The sequence below is a fragment of the Toxorhynchites rutilus genome, chromosome 3, assembly GCF_029784135.1.
Source record: "Toxorhynchites rutilus septentrionalis strain SRP chromosome 3, ASM2978413v1, whole genome shotgun sequence".
NCBI lineage: Eukaryota > Metazoa > Arthropoda > Insecta > Diptera > Culicidae > Toxorhynchites > Toxorhynchites rutilus.
Genome location: NC_073746.1, coordinates 79,277,391 through 79,303,684, shown reverse-complemented (window position 1 = coordinate 79,303,684; position 26,294 = coordinate 79,277,391). Strand labels below are relative to the sequence as shown.

The 26,294-nt window shown below is 40.1% G+C and overlaps 3 protein-coding genes across 3 annotated transcripts in view; all 3 read left to right on the top strand.

Moving 5' to 3' along the window:
* LOC129774911 (neural-cadherin-like) overlaps positions 1-26,294 on the top strand; it is a 1,140,595-nt gene that overhangs the window by 313,971 nt on the left and 800,330 nt on the right. The window lies entirely within an intron of this gene.
* LOC129773264 (uncharacterized) lies at positions 19,843-20,982 on the top strand. The gene has a single exon (XM_055776861.1). The coding sequence runs from the start codon at positions 19,843-19,845 to the stop codon at positions 20,980-20,982; it is 1,140 nt and encodes a 379-aa protein (XP_055632836.1).
* On the top strand, positions 23,473-25,518 carry LOC129773263 (uncharacterized). The gene has a single exon (XM_055776860.1). The coding sequence runs from the start codon at positions 23,473-23,475 to the stop codon at positions 25,516-25,518; it is 2,046 nt and encodes a 681-aa protein (XP_055632835.1).

The following is a 26,294-nucleotide window of genomic DNA, read 5'->3' as shown; positions in this document are numbered from 1 at the left end:
ATACATTAATGAAAAAAATGTATTCTTGAGATTCGATTATGTATAGGATTCGAAAATAATTGTTGAAAAAAAATGGTCGACTATACGTAATCGAGTCCGACCTGTATTTTGAAATGTGAAAAAATTGATCTGAGAATTTTAGATTTTTGGAATTCATATTATTGAAATTGAATGTTCGGATGATAGATTATTTCGATTTTCGATTTTCTGATTTCAGAATTGCGATTCACGATTTTAGAATTTTAGATCCTTGGATCTGGATTTTTGGTAATTTCGACTCTGTTTTCTTTTGATTTGGATCATCTAATTTTAGACATTTGTTACATTCAATTCGGTGGAGCAGTTTTTACTTTGTGGAAACTTTTAAATTTTATGTTTTTAAATATTACCTAATGTACTGTTTGCAGAAGAATTGTTTTAGAAAGGACACCTTCACCATTCTTGTGCCAAAATTCCTATGATTGAAATTAAGAAATGTATCGCAAGCTGAAAAAAATGAAGAATTTGGAAAAAAATTGCGCTAGGTTGATTTATTTTCCAAATAATAATTTTGATGTACGCAAATTAAACCAACCTAGTGCAAAATCATTTATCAGATAGCTGTAATGTAGAAAGTTTAAATATAAGCACAATAAACATAATTGTGTTCAGTTTCAGTTCAGTTCAGTTTCATGAAAGCTTTATGTTTTTTTTTATTATTAATCATTTCGACCAACCTAGTAAAAAATAATTGAACCACTTTGGTAAAGTATTGCGTACTAAAGACTGATAATCCATTAAAATGGAATTTATTTTTTTACAAAAAGGATGAAGACAGTTTTAGAAACCTTACCAACATCATTCCTATGGACCTTAGGTTCTGGCTCGTATTCCAAAAATGTCCTGACAAGTCGCTCTTCGTTTCTTGTTCTGTTGAAAGAAAACTGCCGAAATATTGCTCATTCTAGTGTCGAATTTTGAGCGCTTTCATGTTAATTTTGTCGCGATCATGCTAACCGTAATCTCGTCTTGAACACCCCGATATTACAGATTCCCCTTCCTTGGGCAATTTTTAAGTTTTTAAAAAACTCAAACTGGGACGACTTTCTGACATTACTGAATGAAGTTCGATTAGACTGAAATTTTGTATAGGGTATTTTTCCGAGGGAGTCAGCATTTTTCAGGTAGTCCCGTTTGGAAATACAATATTGAAGGATGTCGACCATGAAGGAAAAGTAACAAAACTTGTGAATATTTAAATTTATTTATTTATTGAAGGACATAATTGTTTTTGGATTGCGATCGATCGTTTGTGGACAAGGAATTGTCTCTGGGGAAGAACATCGAAGCCTGCAAAATCAAGAAACAACGGAAAGAATAAGCCAAGACATTCGGTACGTGTTGATAAGGTTTGAGGAAGGTGAGTTTCACGCGAAAAATGATGAGTGAAATTAAAATGAATTTCAAACCGCCCAAAAGTTAATATCACTCAAAAAATGTTCAAGAGTCCTAATCACAATAAGTAATAAAAAGATTTCCAAGCCCAATGTTAAAGTCAGTCTCTCTAATCGTAGCAATTGTGGTTATGTTCATGTAAAAAAATATGTTTGTGTTCATGACACGACCGCATTGTTGACGTAGAACTACGCTGTAGTCTAAATCAAGTGAACATTTACTTTTTTGGTGACTAAATAAGCGAAATAAACTCTATCTGCATGAGAACCCAAATAAATTAATGTTCTATCATAACTTATTGAATAACTTGGTATTCCCCAAATAATGTTTTGGTGCACAACCTTAACACCTGCTTCATCATAGCGTCAGTTCAATGCATTGATGCAATATCAAAGGCACCAACGAAGTCTTTATGATGGCAGAAAACAAACAATGTTAACTGCTTGGAAAAAGGCTGAATATTTGCCTCAGCAGAGATTCATCCCTAATACCCTAGCGTAAATAATGCCCTACCTCTATCTCCCCTCCTTGTTTATATTTATCATTACAAATGGGGTTTCACCGTAGCGAAGATGTACTATTTTACGTACGGGTTATGAAGCACGCACGTATGCTCACAAATGTCCATATGTCGATGGCTTGAAGCGACTAAATATACACACACTTATCTCTGTTTTGTGCTCTTCTCAACAGAAGCCCTTTCTGTTAATATTGCCAGTCTAGATTAGCTTAGCTGTCATCCTTTGTGGAGAGAGTTTTCCTACCGTCATGAGAAACCAAATCACTGACAAAATTCCAGAACATTTATTTTCTTGGTGGACTGACGATAGCTTAGCTTGATGGTATTCACACAATTGTGTAGCTCAAAACATTAATGCAACGGCGTCAGTTTGATGCAATGATTGCAATGCCAGAGGCATCAGCGAGTGAGTAATTTGGTCGCGTCCACAGCTCAGTCCGAAACGAAGACATGTGATGGCGCAAAACAAGGAAGAACGAGCGATGTTCATTGATTCGTATCTAGAACGATACTGAAACTTTGCCTCTCCTTCCTTTCCTTGTCGAGTTAAAGAAACTTTATACTTCTTCAGTTCATTCGTCTATAGCCTTCAAAAAGGTCCTTGGAAAACTCTACTCTTTCCTCATATTTCTCATCCATCCCCATTCGATCCCTCGCCGTCCAGCTCACTCAGAAACGGTGTTGTCCAGTCGGAGTCCTCACGAAGAATGAAGTTTACCTCAACAAGATCCACTGTTTACACTCTGGCCAAATATTCTTCTTCGCACTTCGTCTTGTCCTTCGTTCACGGAGGCTTTGCATCTTACGATTTCCCCTTCGTTGCTCGTCGATAAGTTGCAAATGGACAGAACAAATGTATGAGGAAATGCGAATGCTTCCAATTTTCATCAATTTAAACCATATACAGATTATGGGATTGTAATGTATAGCATATCAAACAAATCTTAGGGAATTTCCGATTCGGTATGTAAATCACCAGAATCCGTTCACGACAAAATAGTTATAATCGTTACCTGTTTCCCGGTTTGGCACTCTTAATAAAAGACGTAGTTCTACGTCGAAATGTTCAGCCTACGGGAAACCCTGCTGGGCATGTGGCCGGCAGAATAATTTTAGTTCTGTCTGTTGGAACCGTTTCCCGACCAATCATGCTGTAGAGTTATCGTAGAAGGATGTTCTGGAATCCAATTTTTGATCTCTTAAGATTGCTTGAAATAATCAAGAAGCGTAATACGGATGTGTCCTTCAAGCTCGACAGACGTCAATGACACGAATTCATTCAAAGATCGGTGAGACAGACTTTGTAGATGTTTTTATTTTTCTTCAATTCCGCGACCTGGTAAGAAAATACTACTAGGACAACACTAGTAGTTTTTCGTGGCCTTGAGAATACTGTCGAATTTGTGATTATCGGTCTAGTTATAATTCCAATTCTGGGTCTGAAGAGTTGTGTAGATTTGGGGTAATAAACCGTGTCTTCGACATTCATTCGCATAAAACTACACAAAACAGTTTGTTGAGAAACATTCAGATGTGTTCACAGGTATCCATTGCTTAGTGGAGGCGATCTGGCGTAGTGGTAACATCCATGCCTCTCACGCTAAAGGTCACGAGTTCAATTCTCACTCCCGACATTCTTCCAAAAATGGAAGTAAAAGTGACGAACCAACCAAATGAGTTGAAAATCACTATAATACAGATATAAAAAAAAAAACCATCGCTTAAAACTACAATATCGGTTGGAAGTAAAACCTCGAGTCATACCTACCTAACGTTATCCGAGCCCCAAACAGTGTAAAAATAATGCATTTCATACCTATACCTTATGGTGTCCCACCGTTTTGATGCAATGCGGTTGTTTTGTTCAACAGATGTCAAAATAAAACACGATCCCGAGCCACGGCAGCCCAACCGTTCCAACATGCATCATAAAATTTAGATTGCTTACTCGTTCGTCCGTACCATAGTAAGATTACTTACTGTTGTGCTGTACCGACTGAGTGCGCCTCGACCCAAAGTTAACGAAATGGAAGGTGATTTGAGCTTTTGCAGTCTATCACCTCCCAATGAGTGGACAGTTCTGCGTCGTTACTCCCTGCTTTGGTGGTGCTGTAGCTTCTGCTCGAAAGCGATAAAAATCGGCAGCCGGTTGGACGATTCCACTGCGGAATCATCATCAGCATGGCGGCGGTGGCAGCTCTTCTTCGGTACCCCAATGATAATGTTGGTAAGTATTATGCCATCGCCTCACCTGAGCTACATCCCTTCCAGCCGTAATCCATCCAATGTTTACCATCATCGCTTTACTCCAACGTGGCCACGATTGCAGTGTGTCCTGTATAAGGCTGTAGTGTCGGATAGTGTCGGTACCCAGCCTTGGATCTGGCAGTCAACAGAAATACAACACATTCTGAAACGACTGAAGCAGCTTTCGCGAAAATGTCGTACAATGTTTTTTTATCGGTCGATTTGGTGGCTCCTTCATCTTCATTTGCCTGGAGCGGTGACTGAAGCCGTGAAATTTTGTAAAATTTGATAAATTCAGTAAATGTTGAAAACGCCACATCTGTTAATACTTCTCGATGTCAGACACGAAATATGTACTATCAGTAATTGCATGCTCCCAGCCACTCATTTCCCAGTGTCAAACTATGAGGACAATCTTTTCCGCTGTGTGTCAAAATATTTTCACAAATCATGACAATCAACTCGCCGCGAACAATCCACTCTCTCGCATCAGAAAATACAGATGCTTCTTGCTACACTTTCCACCTGAGCTCACTCGTCGACCCGACTGGCGATGAAATTACTGATGAATCATGCTTGCTCGTAAACGTTTACCTAGCCCGCAGCTTCCAGGAGTAACACAGACCAGGCGCGCCGGGGCAATATTCAGCAGGAGATGCTAGAGCTGATAGCTTCACGTCGCCTGGAGCTGTAAAATCTCGCAACGCCAGCAACGAACACGACAGCACGCGGGAAGGCCGATGATGAAAGTGTTCTCGTTTGTATGTTCACTTTGCGCGAAAGTGTGTCGCAATGGGTGTGTGTTTGTGTGTCTGTGTGTGCGTGGGCGGATTCCTAACAAGGTGGGCGGAAAGTCACCCAGTTGGCAGCTTTTACGGGCGGCTGAAGTTGTTGATGAACAAAAGCATCCTCTGGGGTTGTTTGCATTCTGCTGTGTGTCGGTGGGCCTTTGCACAAAAAAAAAAAACGCCCGAAAGGAATGACTTTCTCATTAGGATTTGCGATAGAAGGGGATTGTAGGGGTAAGTATTTGGTATCTCGATTACACAGTGTGATTTGGAAATGACAGTTGTCGAGGAATAAGTGAGGTTGCCACTGATTTCACTGCAAATAGGAAGTGTTTGATGTGTTAGATAGCCTGACCCTTTAAGTAGTTTGCTCGTCGTTGAATCTATCCCGGGCATCGGACATCGATAGCACTATTTTACACTAAATCAATTTTATCTCGAAACCATCAGTCGACTGGAAAATCAGAACAACTGTTTATATAGAGGTTGAAATCATGGTAATGTCATGAGAGTACACAACACAATTATCGTCACCATGTGGTCACCATGACCGAGATACATTTGAACTCATAATAACAAGCCCATGTTATATTTTCGTGTATTTCAATTATTGTTATTGCGATGTTATATGTTCTATTGCACTCAGCGGAACAGAACGCTACACAAAAAAAAAACTTTCAATGATTTTTGGACGACTGCAACTTTATGAAGATGACTTGGAGATGAGAACAGTGGGAGGTACGGGTAAGACAGACAGTGGGGGTGAGATGGACAGGCGGTTTATTTGTATAGTTACATTATGGATTTCAAATTTCTGTTAATGAGAACCCCTTCTACATGTTACTCTATAGTATTTAAATCACGCCTTGACAATGAATACGGATCAAAAGTTGAAAAGGGAAACAGAAACTGAAAATCATTCATGATTCCGCGTGTGGATGTAATTTTTTCGGCTTCGATATTGAGCATTATGAGTGGCTTAATTCCAAAATTTAATTCACTGATTGTTATATTTCGGTTTATGAGTTAACAGAGATATTAGGTATGTACGGAAAAGTAAATTCATGCGAGTGAGTGAAACATTTAAATCATTGAAAAAATGGTACTGATGGGCAGAGCTGCGATTTGTCGTGAGAATCAAGTGATGGTACTCACATAAAGATAATCAACAAATTTTGTACTACGATTATCTTTGGTGACCATCCCAAAGTCAGTCCAATAGTGTGAGAAGAGTATTATCACAACACTAACGCATGGTGAACTTCTACTTGACAGTAGAAATCCGAGCTCCTTGGTGAGTGTCCTGTCGCTGAAATGTCAGAATAGTGCGACACTCAAAAGTCTAGCTGATGGTTTGGTGTTTGGCGATATTCACAACATTCGCCTCTTCGTGTTCGTTCTTCGTGACTAGGGATGCCAGATGTGAATATACAGTTTCATTTTAAATACAATTTGAAGAATATTGTGTTTTCAGGCATGTATTTTCTTTTCAACTTTTCAGACGGCCTTAACGTATTTAGCGGCCGACTCTACGTAATAATACACGTGTCATTTGTATTAGTACTTAGTTTGTGGAATAACACGCCTTGCGTATCCCCTCTATTCCGGCTCCCGATCGGGTTTGAAATTAGCAAAATGATGCATTTTGTAACCCGTTCGACTTCGATTTTTTTACCAAATTTGTTTCTCACCATTGCACCATTGATTTAGTATCATCTGCAGACATGTTCGCAATTTTACTGATATTTAATGTCCTGTCTATCCTGTTGCAAGCTTATATTTTCAGTTGCAGACTGTGGGGATATGGTGTTTATTCTCTTTATGACTTGATTCCCTGCGCTTAAAACCCCTTTTTTCAAACATTACTTTGCTATTCTTGCGGTTACAAAAGTATCTGCATCTCAAATTTCATCAACATTTCAGATTTTTGACGAAGATTTTCAAAAAAATCATCTGGAATCTCTGGAGGTGATGCATTTACTCTGACAAAGGCCAACACGAAAACAACAAGTCACCAAGTATTTTTGTATTATCAAATATTTTTGTGTACAATGGCTCTCTGAGTTGACCGCTACCGATCGCGCCAGCTGTCCAAACTGGACTACCACAAAACGCAAGTTGTGCATCTGATTAATCTTCGCTCCCAGGGAGACTTCGCGCATCTCATGTTATACGGTCCTTCCGGGCCAGTAAGAAAACTCGCATCATGTATCTGCTGTGGAAACTTTACCAACCGGGCGTGGAACGGCTACGAAATGAAATAATAAACTTCACAACGCCCTCGAACCGGAAGGTGGAAATCAGTACCACCAGCAGTAATTACCACATCGAGTTGAATTCATCGGTTACCGGGATATATGACAGGGTGGTCGTGTCGGATTTGATCAATCAAATTGATCCCAGCGGGTAGAGTGAATATGAGACTCGTCTTGTCCGTGGTGGATTAGCTGACCAAAAATACCCAGGATGCGGTGAGAAGAACCATTGAAAAGTATGTGTCTAGGTGCAGATTGATTTTGTGCGCCAATTCTACTTCGCGGTTACTATTTGCATTTCAGCACATTCCTTCGGAGAATTACGCTATCCTCATGCTGGAAGCTTGCAAGGTACCAGTAACCGTTCACGGTCAACTAAGAAGTACCGGAAAATGACTGGCAAATATTCCATCGAGAAACCGCCAATCAGATTGTCCTCGAACAAAGTCCACAGAAGCTGGAGGGGGTGAGCGAACGGCTATACGAGCTGCTATTTCAAGGCGTTCTATCGAATTTTATAATCTGTGGATTGGTACCGAATCTTGTTAAAAATTGCGATATGAGTCTGAAGACGCAAACATTGAATTTTGTCGGGCATTATGAACACTGGATGCAGCAAGGAAGCAAACATATATTCCAACTGGACGTGTTCGTGGCGCAGTTTGTAACACTGTATAAGAAGTTTCTCAATAAAGCCTCAATGGAAGTGGATGATTTTTGAGCGATTCTTTGAGATCGCAATTTTCTTTCGTTTTATAAAAAAATGAAATTTTTGTGTTCATCTCACGTTTATTAACTAAACTTCAATAGTTCTGGTAAGGCTTAACTCTAAATAAAAAAACGCCTTGTCGGTTTTCAATCGGATCATTTTCTTGATCCGCACATAATTATGAAATGGTAAATTTATCAATATACTTAAATACCATTTCATTCAAATAATGGTTTTGGCAGCACCATGTTTATTTGAAAATTATATTTAAAATAACTTTTAAAATTATGACAGCATAATCTTTTTTATTATAAATGTTTGTTCATTTTAACTTCAAGAAATAAATACTCGAATACTGAAAGACAATTGTTCGAATGAATCGAATATTTAAAAATGGCCCCACGATTAATCGATAATCGAATAAACGAAAAATTTAGACATCTCTAACAACAACAACAACTTCTACTTCAACAAACAAATCTAAACCAAGGAAAGTGAAATGGAAGGTAAAACGTAATGTCAGAATTGCCGTTCGGACGTATCCCGTAAGTTTGAATTTATTTACATAGATGGTATCCAAACAAAACTAAACATTGGCTACAGTTTTGTCGGCACAGTTGATTGCCGTTATGATCCAACACAAAAAACAAAGCTGCAAATTATGCACCATGTCGGTACCACGATCAAAGCATTCCCTGAATAAATCATATCACATTAGCCGAGCCAGCTGGCGGAAGCATATGCATAAAGGTTACTAGGTTACTATTTTCAACGACAACTGTTTATTTATTATACTGCTTCAAATACCTTCGACGAAATAAAATGTAACCATACCAACGTGAGTAATAACATAAACAAATCAAAACCTTTCGTCTTGCCATTCGTCTCTTCTAAATAGTGTAAATTACGAGCCACCTGTTAACTCCACCTTCTTGATCTAAACAACCGTCGCGATTGTCAAAAATGATTGGAACTGTCTGATCACTCATATTTCTACTACCATCATACGCCACAACCACCGCTCTCGTAACGTAAAGTTGTAAACAGAGCGATCGGCAGTGAGAGGCATTGGAACCAACCGTTATTTGGTTAGGTGTCAGAAACAAAAGAGTGAGTATCACTACTGAATCAAGGCGCCTAGAAGTATATCCTAAGGTGGGTCAACTTGCTAAAATCACTCTTCAGCCATCTTGGGAGTCTACTGTGTTTTGTTGGTAAACAAAGCACAATACGCCTGTGCCCAAGCTCACTCATGATCAGTCTGTCTCTTTCACGCTTCAAGCAAATAATTCCCCTTCTGCTTTCTTCCGTACTGTTTTCATATACCGCTCCCCTAACCAACTTAGTGACGAAACGGCCTCACCTAGTACCATAGACCCATCTTGTACTGAATATTTGGATCTCACGTGCCGTGAGAGGAATTGAGTGACTATGGTCAGCTTTTTTGTGACATTGACGGTGATTGATTGCAGCTCTGCTGATGGGGTTGAAAAGGACAATGAATTGTCACATCCATTGTATTTTGGAAAGTGATGAAAACTCTTTTTCTCTGTTTGTCAGTTACTGGACACACAAACACTGAGAGAGGACAAAGTTATTTCTCTCGCGAGCGATAAACTTCTACGCTATATTCTTGGTATATTATAAGCCTGTCCATATTCTCCGCATCTATAAAAATGTTCTACCTTTATGGTTATTTCAATTTCAGTAAAAACATTGGAAAAACATTTTCATAAAACATTTGACCAATCATTTCAAAAAACAATATATTGAATTATAAGAAACTGCTTTTAAGTTTTGGGAAACATCCGTTTAAAAAGATACAATTGAAGTTCTTCTTAAGAAGTCCGTCATTTCCCCTATATATCCTTTTCGAGAACACGGGTTGTTATTTCTGAAATTTCAATATCATCGAAACAAAATTGTTTTGTATTTGGTATTCATTTGTCGATAAAATAATTCTAAATCATGGACTTTTTTTTGAATAAAAAACTCTGTTCATGTGTTTACATCTACTGAAGATGTATCTTAGGTTACTGGCTGGTCTCTGTATTGACAATCTCGAATCATTTATGTACCGAAAATGCAGATTTCTTTAGTTTAGCGATAGTAATATTTAATTTGATTGTAATTATTTCGCTATTCATGTTCGTTCCGAGACCCCCTGTTCACAGAAATCTTTTTTTCGCAGTCTCGCTCACAGATCTTTGGGCTGAATATTTAATTCAAAGTAGCTGTGCCGAGCTAGATCTTCGAATAGTTAACTATTTGACAATATTAAACAAAAACGTCACATCATCATGACCAAGGATGGAAATTATGCGATCATGATTCGATCCATGATTAATCGCAAACTGCACAGATCGCGATCTGTACAAGGGAAAATTCACAACTATTTTTAACATGCTTCGGATTGTCCGTTTTGTTGTGAAATTTGTCGCCATTCTAAATGTAGCTTCAAAATGTCTCTATCATAGAGGTCTTAGTTCTTATTGGTGAAAAACTCTAGCAATATATTTTACAATCTTCTTTTCATTCCAATTTCTTTTCACTCAGGAAATTTTGCAATGCAAGGGAAAGGTGGTAATCGCTTGGTGCCAGGCCCGGACTATATGATGGATGCATTAGAACATCCCAATCAAGATCTCGGTGAAGAAAACGGTGGCCTTGCGTTGTCCTGATGGAACAAGAAACCTCTTCTGTTGGCCAATTTCGAACGTTTCTGGTCGATTGCAAACTCCAAACGGTCCTTTTGCTAACAGTAGAATCTTAATTTAGTGTATTGCACTAAAATAAAAAAAAACATATAAAAAAATAAAAAATTAATTAAGTTGCACGTATGCTACTGTTGCAGTATCGGCAACATAAACGCCATTCACAATTTCAGCGCCCTAGCTTGTATTTTCGCATTTACAAATAAAAAAGTATATTTTGGTGTGAAATTTAACGAGCCTATACTTGGAAATGTATGGACGATATTACGCGAAATATTGATCACTAAAGCGAGAAAATAATGGATAACTTTTTTCTCAACCTAATACTTATTTTAATGTTCTAATTATCATAAGAGTGCTTATTGGTTTTAGGCATGAGATTTTTAATTTTTGTGGTGTAAAATTCTTATAAATAACTAATCCACCAATGATTCATACAAGGAATATTTTTTACTGCTTTTGACATAGCATTGACTATTTGTAGTAATATTATGATGCGGCTGTATGAATATGCACCACAATCGTCAGGACGGTGCAGTGTTTTTGGATGGAACAGAGTTGAAATAGACTCTCTAGTTGAAAGGTTGATCAACCGGAATATAGTTAAGACAATCAAAAGAGGAGAAACAGAAATGCGATTTTCTAAGGCGAAAACTATGTAATCAGGAAACAGAACAAAGACAACTTCAAAATTTAAAATCAAGTTCGAAACCACAACATACAGCTTAGAGACACGGGGAAGCTTAACGCCTCGGGAATAAAGCATAAACTTAACCAACCCAAAACGAAAAGACATGTTTCTCAAGATCTGCGAGGGTTCGAATTCTAGCGAGGACGAAAAAACCCAAAAAAAACAACCTCACACTCAGATTGTAGTTCGCAAGACAGCTGGACAGTCTCTTGATCTCATTTACGGCTTACAAAGTGGATGACAACCTTGTCTTCCAGCAAGATAGTGCCGCAATTCATGTAAGCAAGAATACTATGGCATGATTTTCCGAGAAAATCATTCAGGTGTCCAGCTCGTACTCCTGACCTTAATTCCATTGAAAATCTTTAAGGACGTGCCTACAGTGAACGCCGGCAGTTTGGAGCAGTTTGTGGTGTCTCATCTTGGATGATCCTGCTGACTCAATGCCGAATCAAAATATTTGAAACTTTCCAGAAAACCTACCAAATATTAATACTGTTTCTTTGTTGGAAACTTTGTCGGTACATCGATAATTTCTACCCAAAGAACGTGTTTTCGTTACTTAATATATTTATTGAGAATAGAGTTGGACGTCTCATGATAATATAATACTTATATTGAAAGATCTGTTGCTATAGCTATCTTTTCAAACCGAATTCCAGCTTATCTTAAAATCAAGAATGTAGAACGCTTATAGAAATTTTTCTCACCGTTTCACGTGATTTTATGCAACCCTAAAATCACGTGGACTAATGCCTGTTCACATTTACCGATAAATTCTAATAATTGTTTCGAAGCCGTTTATGATTTACAAAATTCAATAATGCAAAATTTGACTAACACTGATGAGGTTGTACAGCGGTTCAAATTAACAGGTTTCAGTGTGTGTGGTTGGGCGATCGCTTACTGATAGGGTTTACTGATTAAATCGGTACCAAATAATTGATCTTTGGTTTTCAGAATAAAGGTCACAAAAAAAACCCAGCAAAAATGTATTTTCCAGGGCATTCATCTTGAACCGTCATAGAGTTTTGTATCCAGAACTCCGCTGATGATAATCCCGTTGAATTCGATCGTGTCATACGTTTAGCATTTAGTCGAAACCTTGATTGTAGTCCAGTTCTAAAAGGAAAGCTTCAGCTGAACCTGATGCCACCATCCCATCTCGTCACAATTTTTCTAGTGAATGTGATGATGTAAATATACCTTCTGTCCACTTGTTTTGTAACAACCAAACTTACAAAACTGATTTTTCTAAGTTTACGACCACTTATTTGTCAACCCTGAATGAGATCCAATGTTTATGAACTTTGAAAGGGGGTTTTTGTGAGATTAAAATCAATGTTCACTGGAAAACAAAATTCCAATTTTTTCACGATCAAGGAGTTCGAAAAGAAGAGATCGATTTTCGCGATTTTTTTTCTGGAGTAGAAATCGATCCGAAAAATTGGAAATTGAAGAAGCAAATCTTCTAAATATCGATCAAAGATCGCCAAAGCCTATTCTCTATCACTAATTTGAACATCTTCGAAAGCTATCCAAATGTTGACATTATGTTTATAAAATTTGTCAGGTGGTACGATTAAAATCTACGCACACTTGAAAAAAAAAACACTCTAAGATCGAAAAAATCGAAGGAAGAAGATCACGATTTATTGATGAATCGATTAAAAAAATCGGATATAAAAATGGAAAAGATCGATCTTCTGAAAATCCATCCAAGATCGCCCAATCCTAGTATGGTTACTTGAATGCTGTCATATGGTTCACCATGATCATCCATCGGATCACGAATTCGAATGGAGTCGCATTATGCTTTGTGAAATCGCACCGCTTCAAAGAGTAGTGTCATTGGTTTTGAACTCATGGTGTTTCCGGTGGTTGAGTGACTAGCGTCACTAGTAGTGGTTAGCATTATATATTTATTTGCTTTTATTCTTATGTAACTTAAGGAAAAAAATCCATTTCAACTAAGTGGTGAAAAATTCTGGTATATTTAAATGGACTGATGGATTGGTGTAAACATCTATTAAATCAATCGAAAAATAGATGAACAATAAGCGATGAAATCTAGATTTTCTCAATTTGTACACAAATATGTTCCCGAAAGACGATATCCTACGTTAAAAGGTGGCAAATCAAAAATTTTAACATAGCACAAGAAGAGTTCTATCGCGCTCCTCGCAGTTTTGGCACATAACTCCGCAGTCGAACGATTGATTATGGCAAATCGACGTAAACATAACGGATCACTTTTTCGTTGAACGACATGTTTGGTGGATCTGGTGCTTGATTAATTCTCGAGTAATGCAGAAATTTGTGTATATTTGTATTTCTAAGAGAAGGAGGAGGGGTATCTAACCACCATAGAAACATTTATTGCACCCTAAAACCTCCACACGGCAAATTTTGTTTCATTTGCTTGATTAATTCTCGAGAAAATTAGAAGTTTGTGTTTCATTTGTATGGTAGCCCCCTCTTAGAGAGGGGGGAGGGGTCTCAAACTGTCATGAAAACCTTCCCCGACCCCAAAAACCGCTACATACCAATTTCCATGTCGATCGGTTCAGTAGTTTCCGAGTCCATAAGAACCTCACTCCATTTATATATATATATATATATATATATATATATATATATATATATATATATATATATATATATATATATATATATATATATATATATATATATATATATAGATTTTATATATTAAGAATGACAACAATAGTCAGACAAAGTAGTTTTTCTGTATCTCTAAGCAAAATCCAACACCCCCAAAACCATCATCCTCAAATAAATAATCCATAAATTATACTAGGCAGAACTTTCCGCAAAACGACCACAGAAAATCCGAAATCAATTCTGTTGGGAACGATCGCGACAGAACGAGATTTCACCTTCAATTTTCAATCGAAGAACAAAGCTCACTGCTGAAAAATTTCTTCTTCTCATTCGGCTTGCAACGTATTGTACTTTGGCTAAGCCGGAAATAATTTGCGAAAATTGAACGATTGGTGAAATTCACCAAGCACCAATAAGCCAAATTCACCAAGCACCAATAAGCCCAAAAACTAATTCGCACAAGCTCACCCCCAGCAAACAAACAAAGTGTTGGCCATATTTCGAAATTTGTACCCATCGCTTCTTCTAGACAAACTGAATGCAGCTACTGGATGCCAGGAAAATTAGACCTCGTTTGCTGTTGCTACTGTTACCCGCTTCTGACGGTATTGGTAGGGCTGCTGTGCTATCGTTCCTCACTGTGAATGAAAATTGTAAAATTAGTTAACAGTTTGGGGAGGGCTCCTAAATGTATATGAATTGACAGACTGTATGATCACACAGGGGTGGGGCTTGCGATGTAATATTTCGCTTCTTTGCAGGCTTCCATTGTATTGATATTTTTTTCATATTCCTCTTGGACAGAATGATATGCAAGGTGGATATCTAGGTTTGTTTTCGCAGTAGTATTTCCGTATTAAAGTTGTATTCCGCGGTTACTCTAGTTGCCTTTTTTTGGTTGGTTGAGGAGCACAAATTGGGGCAAACAAAAAGTAGGATTTACCGCGTTAAGATAATTGTATATTAAATATTTTAAAACAAGTCAATTGTCAATCTAAAAAAAAAAAATACTGTGATAGATGCGTAGAAATATTTATAATAATTTGTCACAAACATATTTGTTTATATGTTCGTTTTATCCCTTTGTAAAAGCCTCAACGACTGTAGATCATCAGCAGAAATAATTGCAGTCGGCACTATCCGGCGGTCACCCTGAGAGCGAGGTGGAATTCGGAAATGGGTTTCAAATAGATAACCCTTCTATGCATACTGGTGGAAATTTCCATCATAACATTGAATGTCCAAATATAAAAACAAGTTCACTTTAAGTTAATCGCGTCTGAAGCTTGTAGTAAAATAGAAACTGATGGTTTGCTGGAACGAACGCAATATTCTTTGTGTGGATTCATTTTCTTTTTCCCTTGGATAGATTGATGCACGATGGTAAGCTACGATTGTTTTCGCAATAGTGTGGATATATATTCAAACTGTGCCTCTCCGCTATTTATGTTATTCGTTTCGATCGGTGATCAGAACTTGCGATTTTATTTATATAGTATTTGACATTTTTCAACTATTCAATATTGTGTATAAAAAAAATTAATCTTCATTGTGATGAATGCATTAGCATTAGTATCGAACCGATTGCACACTATGGTGGATAGTACGAATTCAAGATTGCTCTAATTCTAATGTACTTAAAATTCTATTGTCTCTTCATACAAGGACTTTTTTTTATCCCATTTATTTATTTCTTAGGCTCATTAGCATTTTATCTGTAACAGAGCCGGGTTTTTAGCGTGTACATGTACATATGTTTATGTTCCTATAAATTGTAAATTACACATTAGTAGTATTAGCCATTTAGGCGTTAGGTTTTTCTGTTCCATTACATTATGGTAAATTACACTGTAGTAGCCATTTAGGCGTAAGGGTATTCTATCTGTTCTTCCATTGTTCAGCAGACCCGACAGCGGAGACAGTTGATATTGATCATCGTTGGGTTATTTATAGAACAGCAGCCCGATGTTTCTTGCAGAGCAGAGCAGTTGTATGGATGAATCGATCTTATTTCGACCGTGGATCGTTCTCCATCGTTGATGATGGTTGCGTGGACGTAGCTATTCTGTAACAACACAAAGATGGTCAATTGAGGGCCCTGAGTTTGAACTCGCGATCGATCGCTTAGTAAGCGAACGCGTAACCAAGTTGCTACGAAGACCCCCCATACGAGGACTTGGTTTTGTCTTTCATCTAATCCGACATTCCTTACATATTCTCATTTCTTTTAACGAGATTAATTGGTAATTATTTTATATTTCTTTTAATTGTATTTTTTATTAAAGAACCAATACATTTTGTTTGAATTTCTTTAGTAAGCAGTAAAAATTGCTTCAAAAGCTGGTAACATAGAATTGTTCCCCTTTTTATCCTAAAGTTTATCGAACCTCTCGTATATATATAAATATTCGAAATTTGCCTGCAACCAGAAAGTTATTGATATTTTAAAATCTGTCTGAAAGTCTGAAGGAATGTTTTGAGCGAATATTCACACGACGATACTCATCGTAAAACTTTGTATGTCGAACCGCACTTAAATAGATAAAAACATTTGAATTCGCCCAAAGCGATGTACTTTTTGAAAAGTATCACCGTAATCACTGGGTTTGCCATCTCTCAGTGGTCATTTGCGACAGTGAAACGAAACGACTCTGGCTTTCCGCCGGATGGCGTCCGAGAGGGTGGGACAAACAAGATGAGAAATATCGTTAATATCATTAATTACGGCACCTGCTGACAAGCGCTATTCGTTATGCTGAAATTATAAACGACAGCAGTTGGCAAAAGAATCGCTATCAATGCCAGATTGCCGCGAACACAATGGGGTGGAAGGGGGAGGGAGCGTCTGGATGGTTCCGTTCAAAATGAATGAAAATAAGCGCCTCTGGCAAAACATAATCCATTTTCCCCTCCCGGCCCAGACCCAGTACTGGCGGCGCTGAAAACAGAAGTAATCTATCAAAACGATGCTTCCGTCGTGTACCGTTCAATGATCGGTTTGTTGATTGAACCGATGGATCGGATCGAACAATAACAGGGATGTTTACCAAAACCGGCAGTCCTAATGATGTCCTTGATGGATTCAACATGGGACTGAAGGTAAGATCAAATCATCACAAGGCATTCGGTGTAGAAGACAATTCCTTTTTTCGGCAGCAACGCCGTCAGCCATTCAGGGGATGATGAATAGCCGGAACCATCAAGCCGTTCCAAAGGCGGTGCTACAAAAAGGAAAGTGATTTCATTGATTGTGTCAATCCTGCGTGGTAGACTTGAAAACGGCTTTGGGATCGATTTAAAAGATGTACCAGAGGGAATATTGGTGATGATAATCGCTTGTTTGGCAGGAATTCCTAAATAGGGCATTAATTATCAATAAAATAAGCCATTAATCGTTGGCGAAAGTAGTTACATGACAAGCGCTTTCGATCATCGAATCAATATACCACATTTGGATGTAGTTCCGGAGGAGCAGCTGACTGAAACTCAGAGAAATCAATCACTTATTGATTGATGACGGAAGAGTAATGGATCAATTACTATACACACATTGTTGTTCTAATGTTGATGTTTAATTCAGCGAGAGATTGGGACGAAATGATGTGCCACCGACGATAATAATCCATAAGGTCATCATTGTTCGTACACTCGTAAATTAGTAATCATGCTCGGTGACAACATCCCGACTCGTGTTCTACATTGTCTTCAATATGAACTTTAACTGCAGAGCAAATGTAGTCTGTTTTGAAACCACAAGCCTCACCTATTGGAAGAACAGTCTACCGGTGTTCTTCGCCCCAGCAAACGGTTCCTCATACAAGCGCATGCATGCATGCATTCGGTTTCTACAACATTAACGAAACCAAAACCAAAAGGTAGTTTATCTTTCATTTTACTTACACCGTGTGGAAGCGGCGGCAACCTTCCACCTTTGTTCGGCCGAAGGCAAGAGTGCAGTTCCACACTGCGCAATAGAGGAAAAACGACTCATTGAAACTTGATCCTGCAGTCTTCTAAATTTATTTGTTTCCTCCTCGCCGCACACACCCCACACACACACACACATACTCGTTGTGTTTGTGTTTACGGAAACTCGGGCAAAACTTTTCGCGCGAAGTGGAACGTACTTTTGAATGCAAAGTGTTCATTAAGGTAAACCGATAGAAGTCGAATGTGCCTTCTTCTGTGCAACCAACTGCACCAGAATAAGGTGTTTCATTAATCTACGCAACGGCAGTGAGCTTCAAGGCAGGCTGTTATGAATGCTACGGTTTTGGTGTTCGAACCACGTTCATGGACAAGGAATACGGGGATGAAAAGGGGTTGTATTGCAAAAGGTGATTAGCTGTAGTTATCGATTTACCGTGTGTTCTAGTAGTGGTGGTGTCATTAGATTTACCACTATCTGTTTATGCTGTTGTGTGGTTTAGATTCGATTCGATTTGTGTTGTTCTGGGGCGAGATACGTTACTTACTACTGGGATTAAAATTTAAATAACTGAAAGTTTTGAATTCCTCCGGATTGAAGATGTTACCGTTCATTTATCTGTGCTATATTTGTGGGGAAGATTTTTTTTTAAAATAATTGCAGAGAGTACGAGAGCGCGTTTCTTGTATTATGTTAAAAAAAATTTCTTTTCGAAACACGTTGGGTGTACATTTTTTTAATTCGTTTATTTTCACCGACTCGGATACATAGGTTTAAAGAAGTCAAATTATTAACTATATTTTTATTATTATACATGAACATTTCCCTTAATTCTATATATTGATATATGGGCTATATGGAGATTGTACAAATGTTGACGATTATAATAATAGATATATTGATAGTAATAATATATTATATATTGATAGTTAATATATTGATTATAGTAATAGATATATTGATAGATTTAAGAATTTGTGTGTATTTACGTTTGTGTATTTACACTTCAACTGCGTATACTGTTTGTTAGTATTTTTTTTAAATATACCCGTACTCATTCTTATTTTTTGCTCACAAAATTTCGTCCCGCTCTCGAACGGTTAAGATTCCAGTTTCTAGATGTAGACAGATTTCTTTTTACACAGGTTTATAATCTGACAATAATCGGAAAACTGGAATGCATTTGTGACATTCTAATAGAGGGGAACTGCGATATAATTTGTCTTCTGAAAGAACAATAAATTATCTGTATTTTGATACTGAAGCTTGTTTTGAATCTTTAACCAATCCCCAAATACAACTGTTTTGTGATTCCGGATTCTAAATACAATTCAAATAAATTCAAAAAAAGTGAAAAATGATGTATTGGAACATCGGTTAACTTTGAAAAATCATAACGAAAAAAAAACGCCTCTCTGGTTTCCATATATGTTATGTGAAAAATCCTCAGCTTTTCAGAAAAAATATTAAAAAATATAGCGCCCTTAGTCTTTTCATGATTTATCATTATCATTATTTGGTACACCAACAGACACTTTACTGTCCTAACAGTTCATGTAGAGCCTCCATACCAATCGGTCGTTCTGCTAAGCTATCCTAAGTTCAGAAGTGTTCATCGAATTCAATTCAAAAGTTGGGCTCTGCCACCCGAGATAGTTCGAATTAGTGCTCCGCCACCCGGCGATATCATATTTGAAACCATTGCGTCGTAAACGTGAGTGGAATTATTGCTACCGTCTTACTTCACACACCGAAGTAACAGGGTCCAAGACCAAAAGAGAGCTACTTCAGTGTTTCGCGTCTCCATTGGATTCAAATATTCAAAATTAGTGTGCGATAAAGACCAAGCGTCTCCACCATTTTTTTTTATCCACTATAATTAAGTTAGCAGTAAGTGACGAACCCGAAAAAATTGCATAGTACAGAAACACATGGCATGCAGTAGCGGGGACGATCCCGGCGGGTCAAGAAATGAATTTGGAGCCGTCACCACCCTTCTGCTCACGGGAAAGAACGGAACAAACCTACCATGTAATCCGTTCATCATAGGGAAGAGTATTGAAAACTTCGCCGGAGCTATAGAGAGTGCAAAAAGTGAGGCAAAATGCACTCGATATATATTGAGAACGAGAAGTGCCACCCAGGTTAAAAAACTACTCCAAATGTCCCAACTTTTCGACGGAACGGAAGTATCGATTGTATTACATCCTACACTCAACATCAGCCGTTGTGTCATATCTTCGTTCGATCTATTACCTCTTAGTGGGGAAGTGATCGAAAAGGAATTGAATGGTCAAGGGGTTATAAAAGCGAGGAGAATTTTAAAAAGCAATAAAGAGAACACCCCAGCTATTATTCTGACATTTAATAAATCCATTTACCCGGAGACAGTGAAAGTGGGAGTACTTCGCGTAAGAACACGTCCCTACTATCCGAACCCAATGTTGTGCTTCAAGTGCTACGAATACGGCCACCCACGATTGAACTGCCCTAATGATATAAAAAGATGCTACAATTGCTCCAACGAACATGAAAAGAGAGAAACGTGCGAAGAACAACCATTCTGCCGAAACTGTAAAGGCGACCACCGACCTAGCAGCCGTCAATGTGAGATTTTTAAAACCGAAGTTGCAGTGATCCGCACGAAGATAGACTACAATCTCTCGTATGTGGATGCGAGAAAACGTGTAGCGACTGGGAATGGTAGTTATGCACAGGTAGCTGCCCAACATCGTCTCGACCATGCCAGATTAAATACTCTGTCAAACCAATTAAAAGAGAAGCAAGCGGAAATCTCTAAACTTGGAAAGGAATTGGAACAAAGACAAGCACTGGAAGAGAAAATGAATACCATCATCGAACAGAACAAGGAGAAAGACGACAAAATCAATGAATTACTACAACTAATCCGAGACAGAGACACGAAAATTGAGAAGCTTGAATTACAAAGTCAGAAAATGAAAAAATTCATCGACACGTCGCTTCAAAGCAGATCACGATCGAACTCACAGACCAGCGAACCAGAACATGAAGGAATTAGGAAGAAATCGAAACGAGGAACAATACATTAGCATTCTCATTCGCAACAACAAACATCTGGCATGTCACCACCTCCCAAAAAAGTATCCAACAACGCAAGAAGTCCAATCATGACCAGACAAGCAGTCAACAACATTGCAGTGGAAGAGGTGGATCTAACCGATTCCGAAACCAGCCAAGACTTGTTTAAATCACCTAACCGACCCAATAATGCAAAGACGAAATAACAATAAACCTACGCCAAAGCCCAAATCAAACACTACAACCAACATAAGCCTGCAGCATAACAACACAAGCAACCGGTTTGAGGGATGGGAATGTGGAGTACCACCCTCACTTCTTGAAGAAGCGCAGCAGGAAAGTGAATCCATCCGGGACATCTTGCTCCAACCCGTTGATGGTGAAACCACCTCTGCGACCGGTCATCGAATATCTCCATTTCCAACAGTTTTACATCAACAAACAACGCAACTCAGAACATTCGAAGTAAATCTTACGCACGACACAATAACAACAACAACAATAATCTCAACTCAGGAAGAAGCATCTAGTGTAGTCAGTATAGCTCCCATCTCCGCAGCATCCCTGCCCGGGGAAGTTCCGACTCCTAACGATGAGCCTCCGGAGGCAGATGCTGCGGCGAACCCGGGTTGCTCCCGGGTAAGTTCTCCTATAAATACTTCCACGAACACAACTGGCGCCCTTCCCTATTTGCTTTCAGTACCTTCACAAACAGCAGCAAATGTCAGTACAACAGAATCCATGCCATACATATCTTCAATTCCACTCGTCAATTCTCTCTACCTGCCTCGTATTCATCCGTTGACGCGATGTAGAAGAGCGGAGATCACAAATGTAACGAGCAACGAAACACACACAACACCCGTCCTCGCAGCATCCCTGTCCGGGGAGGTACCGTGTACAAATGATGAACCTCCGGCGGCAGGTGCTGCGGGGAACCCGGGTTGTTCCCGGGTAAGTTCCTTATGTTTATACAACTCGAACACGTCCACTGCTTCCGATTACGTTTCTCCAGAGCACTCGTTATCATCGAGTCCAACATCGTCCAGTACCAGTAGGAACTCAAACATCATACTCGCTATTCAGTGGAACATGAATGGCCTCCGCAATAACTTGGGAGACTTGCAGAACATCATCGCACGTACAGATCCGCTCTGCTTAACTCTACAAGAGACGCATATTCGTAGTGATACAAACCCATCGAGTTGGCTTGGTAGCCGCTATTCATGGGAGGCGGCAATCGGGGATTAATGTACCGCGAAACCAGCCCATTTCTGCACCATGCTTAACGGCTTAATAGACCAGATCGACTCACCATTCTTGCTCCTGGGTGACTTTAATGCACACCATACGCTCTGGGGATCTGCCAGAGACAGCCGAAGGGGGTTGGAAATTGCAGATATTGTAGAGAGTCGGAACGCGATAAGTTTGAACGACGGCAGCATCACCTTCTCACGGGGTCGATCAACGTCAGCAATAGACCCCTCTATCTCCTCCCACCAAATAGTTGATTCACTCAGCTGGTCAACATTTCCAGATAAGTGCCACAGTGATCACTATCCCATAATGGTGAGCCACGGCAGCTGCCGTCCGGCCACCACTCGGAGACGTAGGTGGATATACGAAAAGGCCGATTGGGATGGTTATGAAAATGAAATATCAAGCGAACTAACCCCGAATGAGATGGATCGAGGGATTTCACTTGAAGAGTTCGAAAACATCATCGTTCGTGTGGCGAGTGAACATATTCCTCGCACAAGTGGTTCTCCTCCAAAGAGAGCCGTCCACTGGTGGTGCCCAGAGGTGGAAACAGCCATCAAATCTCGACGTAAGGCACTCCGAGCTCTTCGCAAAATACCGACGAACCATCGCGATTACACAGCGAAATTGGAAGAGTTTCGCAGAGTGAGAAACTTGGCCAGGGCGGCCATCATAGTGGCTAAAAAGAATAGCTGGGAAGCATTTCTAGACCGTATTTCCCCAGAATCGTCGACCGCTGAACTCTGGAGAAGAGTGAATGCACTAGCCGGAAAAGAAGAAACACTGGTTTCACCATAGTGGAAAACAATGTCGCCATCACAAATCCGATCGAGATCGCTAACCGAATGGGAGTATTTTTCGCCTCGCTATCAGCTGATACTGCTCTGCCCGCGCGCTTTCTAGAACGTAAACGAAGAATAGAACGACAATCTCCTGTCGTCTTCCCGCCCGATTCTGCGCAGATGTATAACAGGCCATTTGCTGGAGCTGAACTGCATTATGCCCTTTCGACAGCCAAAGGCAGTTCACCAGGGTTGGATAACGTCAGCTACCATCTTTTAAAACACCTACCGATAGATGGAAAGAGGGTTCTACTGGACTTGTACAACCAAATTTGGACCAACGGTACAATCCCGACGAAGTGGAAAACTGCATTAGTCATTCCCATTCCCAAGAAAACGCAGACGAGGTCCCCTAGTGATTTCCGCCCCATCAGTCTACTACCTTGCGTAGGAAAAATCATGGAGCGTATGGTGAATCGTAGACTGATGCAGTTCCTGGAAGACGGCAAATATTTGGACAACCGGCAGTTCGCTTTTCGACAGGGTTTTGGTACCAGTGGTTACCTAGGATCACTAAGCGAGACGATCTGGCGCGCTGTCGATTCGGGCCATCACATCGATATAGGCATTCTCGACATTGCCAAGGCGTACAATTCCGTCTGGCGTGAGGGAGTCCTTCGTCAGCTTCTCGATTGGGGCGTAAAAGGTAGACTCGGCGTATTCCTGCAGGATTACCTAGCTAACCGCAAGTTCAGAGTTGGGATTGGGGGATGCCAGTCCGATGAATTTGTGGAGGTAAACGGTGTTCCTCAGGGCTCCGCGCTTGCTGTAACTCTGTTCTTAGTTAGCGTCAACTCCATGTTCCAGTGCTTGCCGAGGGACGTGTATGCCTTCATGTATGCGGACGACATTGTCATCGTAGTGTCAGGAAGAAGGGTTCGCCCAGTCCGTAGAAAAATACAAACAGCAGTAAACGCGATTGGACGCTGGGCTGAATCAGTCGGATTCTCGATTGCTGCAGAAAAGTGCTCGATAACACACTGCTGCAACACACACCATGTGGCAACTGGTGTTCCGGTGAAATTGGGAAGCGTCAACATCCCGTTCAGACGCGAACCTAAGATACTTGGTGTGACCATCGACCGGAAATTCTGTTTCATACCACATTTTCGCAGGATCAAACAAGAATGCGAGAGCCGCTTAAGACTGCTACGCACGATCAGTTCGCGTCACCCTAGATGGAACAGACTTACCGGGTTGAATATCAGCAGAGCTCTTATCAATAGTCGCATATTCTACGGGGTGGAAGCAACGTGCACCAACAGAAGCGGCTTAACAAGTGTACTTGCCCCACTTTACAACAGATCGGTGAGGCTCTGTTCGAATCTTTTGCCCGGTACTCCGGCGACTGATGCTTGTGTTGAGGCAGGTGTTCTTCCTTTCCGTTGGATCGTTGCGGTCACCATTATCAAACGTGCTCTCAGTTATCTCGAAAAAACCACAGGGAACGACTGTGTGCTGCTCCAGGTGAGTAAAGAGATCCATCGCAGTTTTACTGGAACTGACCTTCCGAAGCTAGCCCGGTTGCACCGTGTATGCAAACGTCCATGGTTCGAGAGTGGACTTAGTATCGACACCAGCCTGGCATCATCACGAGGGGCAAACCCCAACTCTAGCGTGGCAACAGCGAAGTTCGCGGAACTGGTGAACACCAGATTCACCCACCACATGCAAGTGTTCACTGACGGATCCAAGTGTAACAATTCAGTCGGCATCGGAATCAGCGGCATCGGAAGGGGCCTATGTCTCAAAATGCCAAAGTTGTGCTCGGTTTTTTCGGCGGAAGCGGCGGCCATAGCACATGCTGTAGGTCGTGTTCCAGCTAATACTCCAGTGGTCATTTTTACCGATTCACTGTCGGTGCTCTCAGCCTTGGAAGCGGGAGAGTCACGGCACCCATTCATTCAGGCAATAGAGGTAAACTGCGCAGCGATGACAACTTTGTGTTGGGTCCTCGGTCACAGCAACATTCATGGCAACGAGCGGGCGGACACACTGGCGGCAGTTGGTAGGTCGGCACAGGCATTCGCGACGGACACCGTTCCTGCGGCTGACATATTTAAAAACTTCAAAAACGAGACCATCATTCACTTTACGCGACACTGGAGAAGCTCGACAGGCTTGTTAAGCAAAGTTAAAGGCGATTTGAACCGATGGAACGATAGGGACGACAGACGGGAACAAAGGGTCCTGTCCAGGTTGCGTGCGAGACACACGAGGGTCACCCACGCTCACACGATCACCAGATGTGATCCACCAATCTGCACAACATGCAACACCAGATTAACAGTCGAACATATGCTAATCAACTGTGCGGAGTATCATGACCTGCGAGAACATTACCAACTATCAACATCAATAAGGGATGTTCTCAGCAATGACCCTGTTAGAGAGGAGGTTCTTCTGTCGTTCCTGAAGGATGCCGGCCTGTTTTGGGAAATTTAAAAGAGCACCTTCCCTGTAGCATCCCTGTCCGGAGAAGTTCCGACTTCAACTGATGAGCCTCCGGCGGCAGGTGCTGCGGGGAACCTGAGTGTAGCCCGCGTGAGTACCATTTCTATTCTCGTAATCAACACGCATACTGTTCCTTTGCGTTTTTCCAGAAATATCACATGCGTTGTACTGAAAATCAGGATTTGCTAGGATGAAGATAAGACAAACGGACGAGACAATCTATGCTGTAAGACCGCTGCCCGTCTCGTCTCCGCAACGCCCCTGTACGAGGAGGTTTCGTTATATACTGATTGACAACGATGAAAATATTGTTAAATGTGTTGTTCATTTTCCATTATAAACCATACATTTTCCGAGATACGGTGAATGACCTAAAAGGTTAAAGCCGGCCGAAATAAACCAAACATAATAATAATAATAATTACTGTCCTAATGATATTACGAAAATTTCTTATCATTACAATGAAATTTCAGGGGGTCTTCGTAGCCACATCGGTTGCGCGTTCGCTTAGTAAGCGATCGATCGTGAGTACAAAACTCAGGGCCCTCATTGACCATCTTTGTGTTGTTATAGAATGACTACATCCACGCAACAATCACCAGCGATGGAGATCGATCCACGATTGAAATAAGATCGATTTATCCATACAACTGCTCTGCTCTGCAAGACACATCGGACTGCTGTTCTGTAAATAACTCAACAATGATCAATCAACTGTGTCCGCTGTCCGTTTAAACTGAATAATAGAAGAACAGAAGGAAAAAAC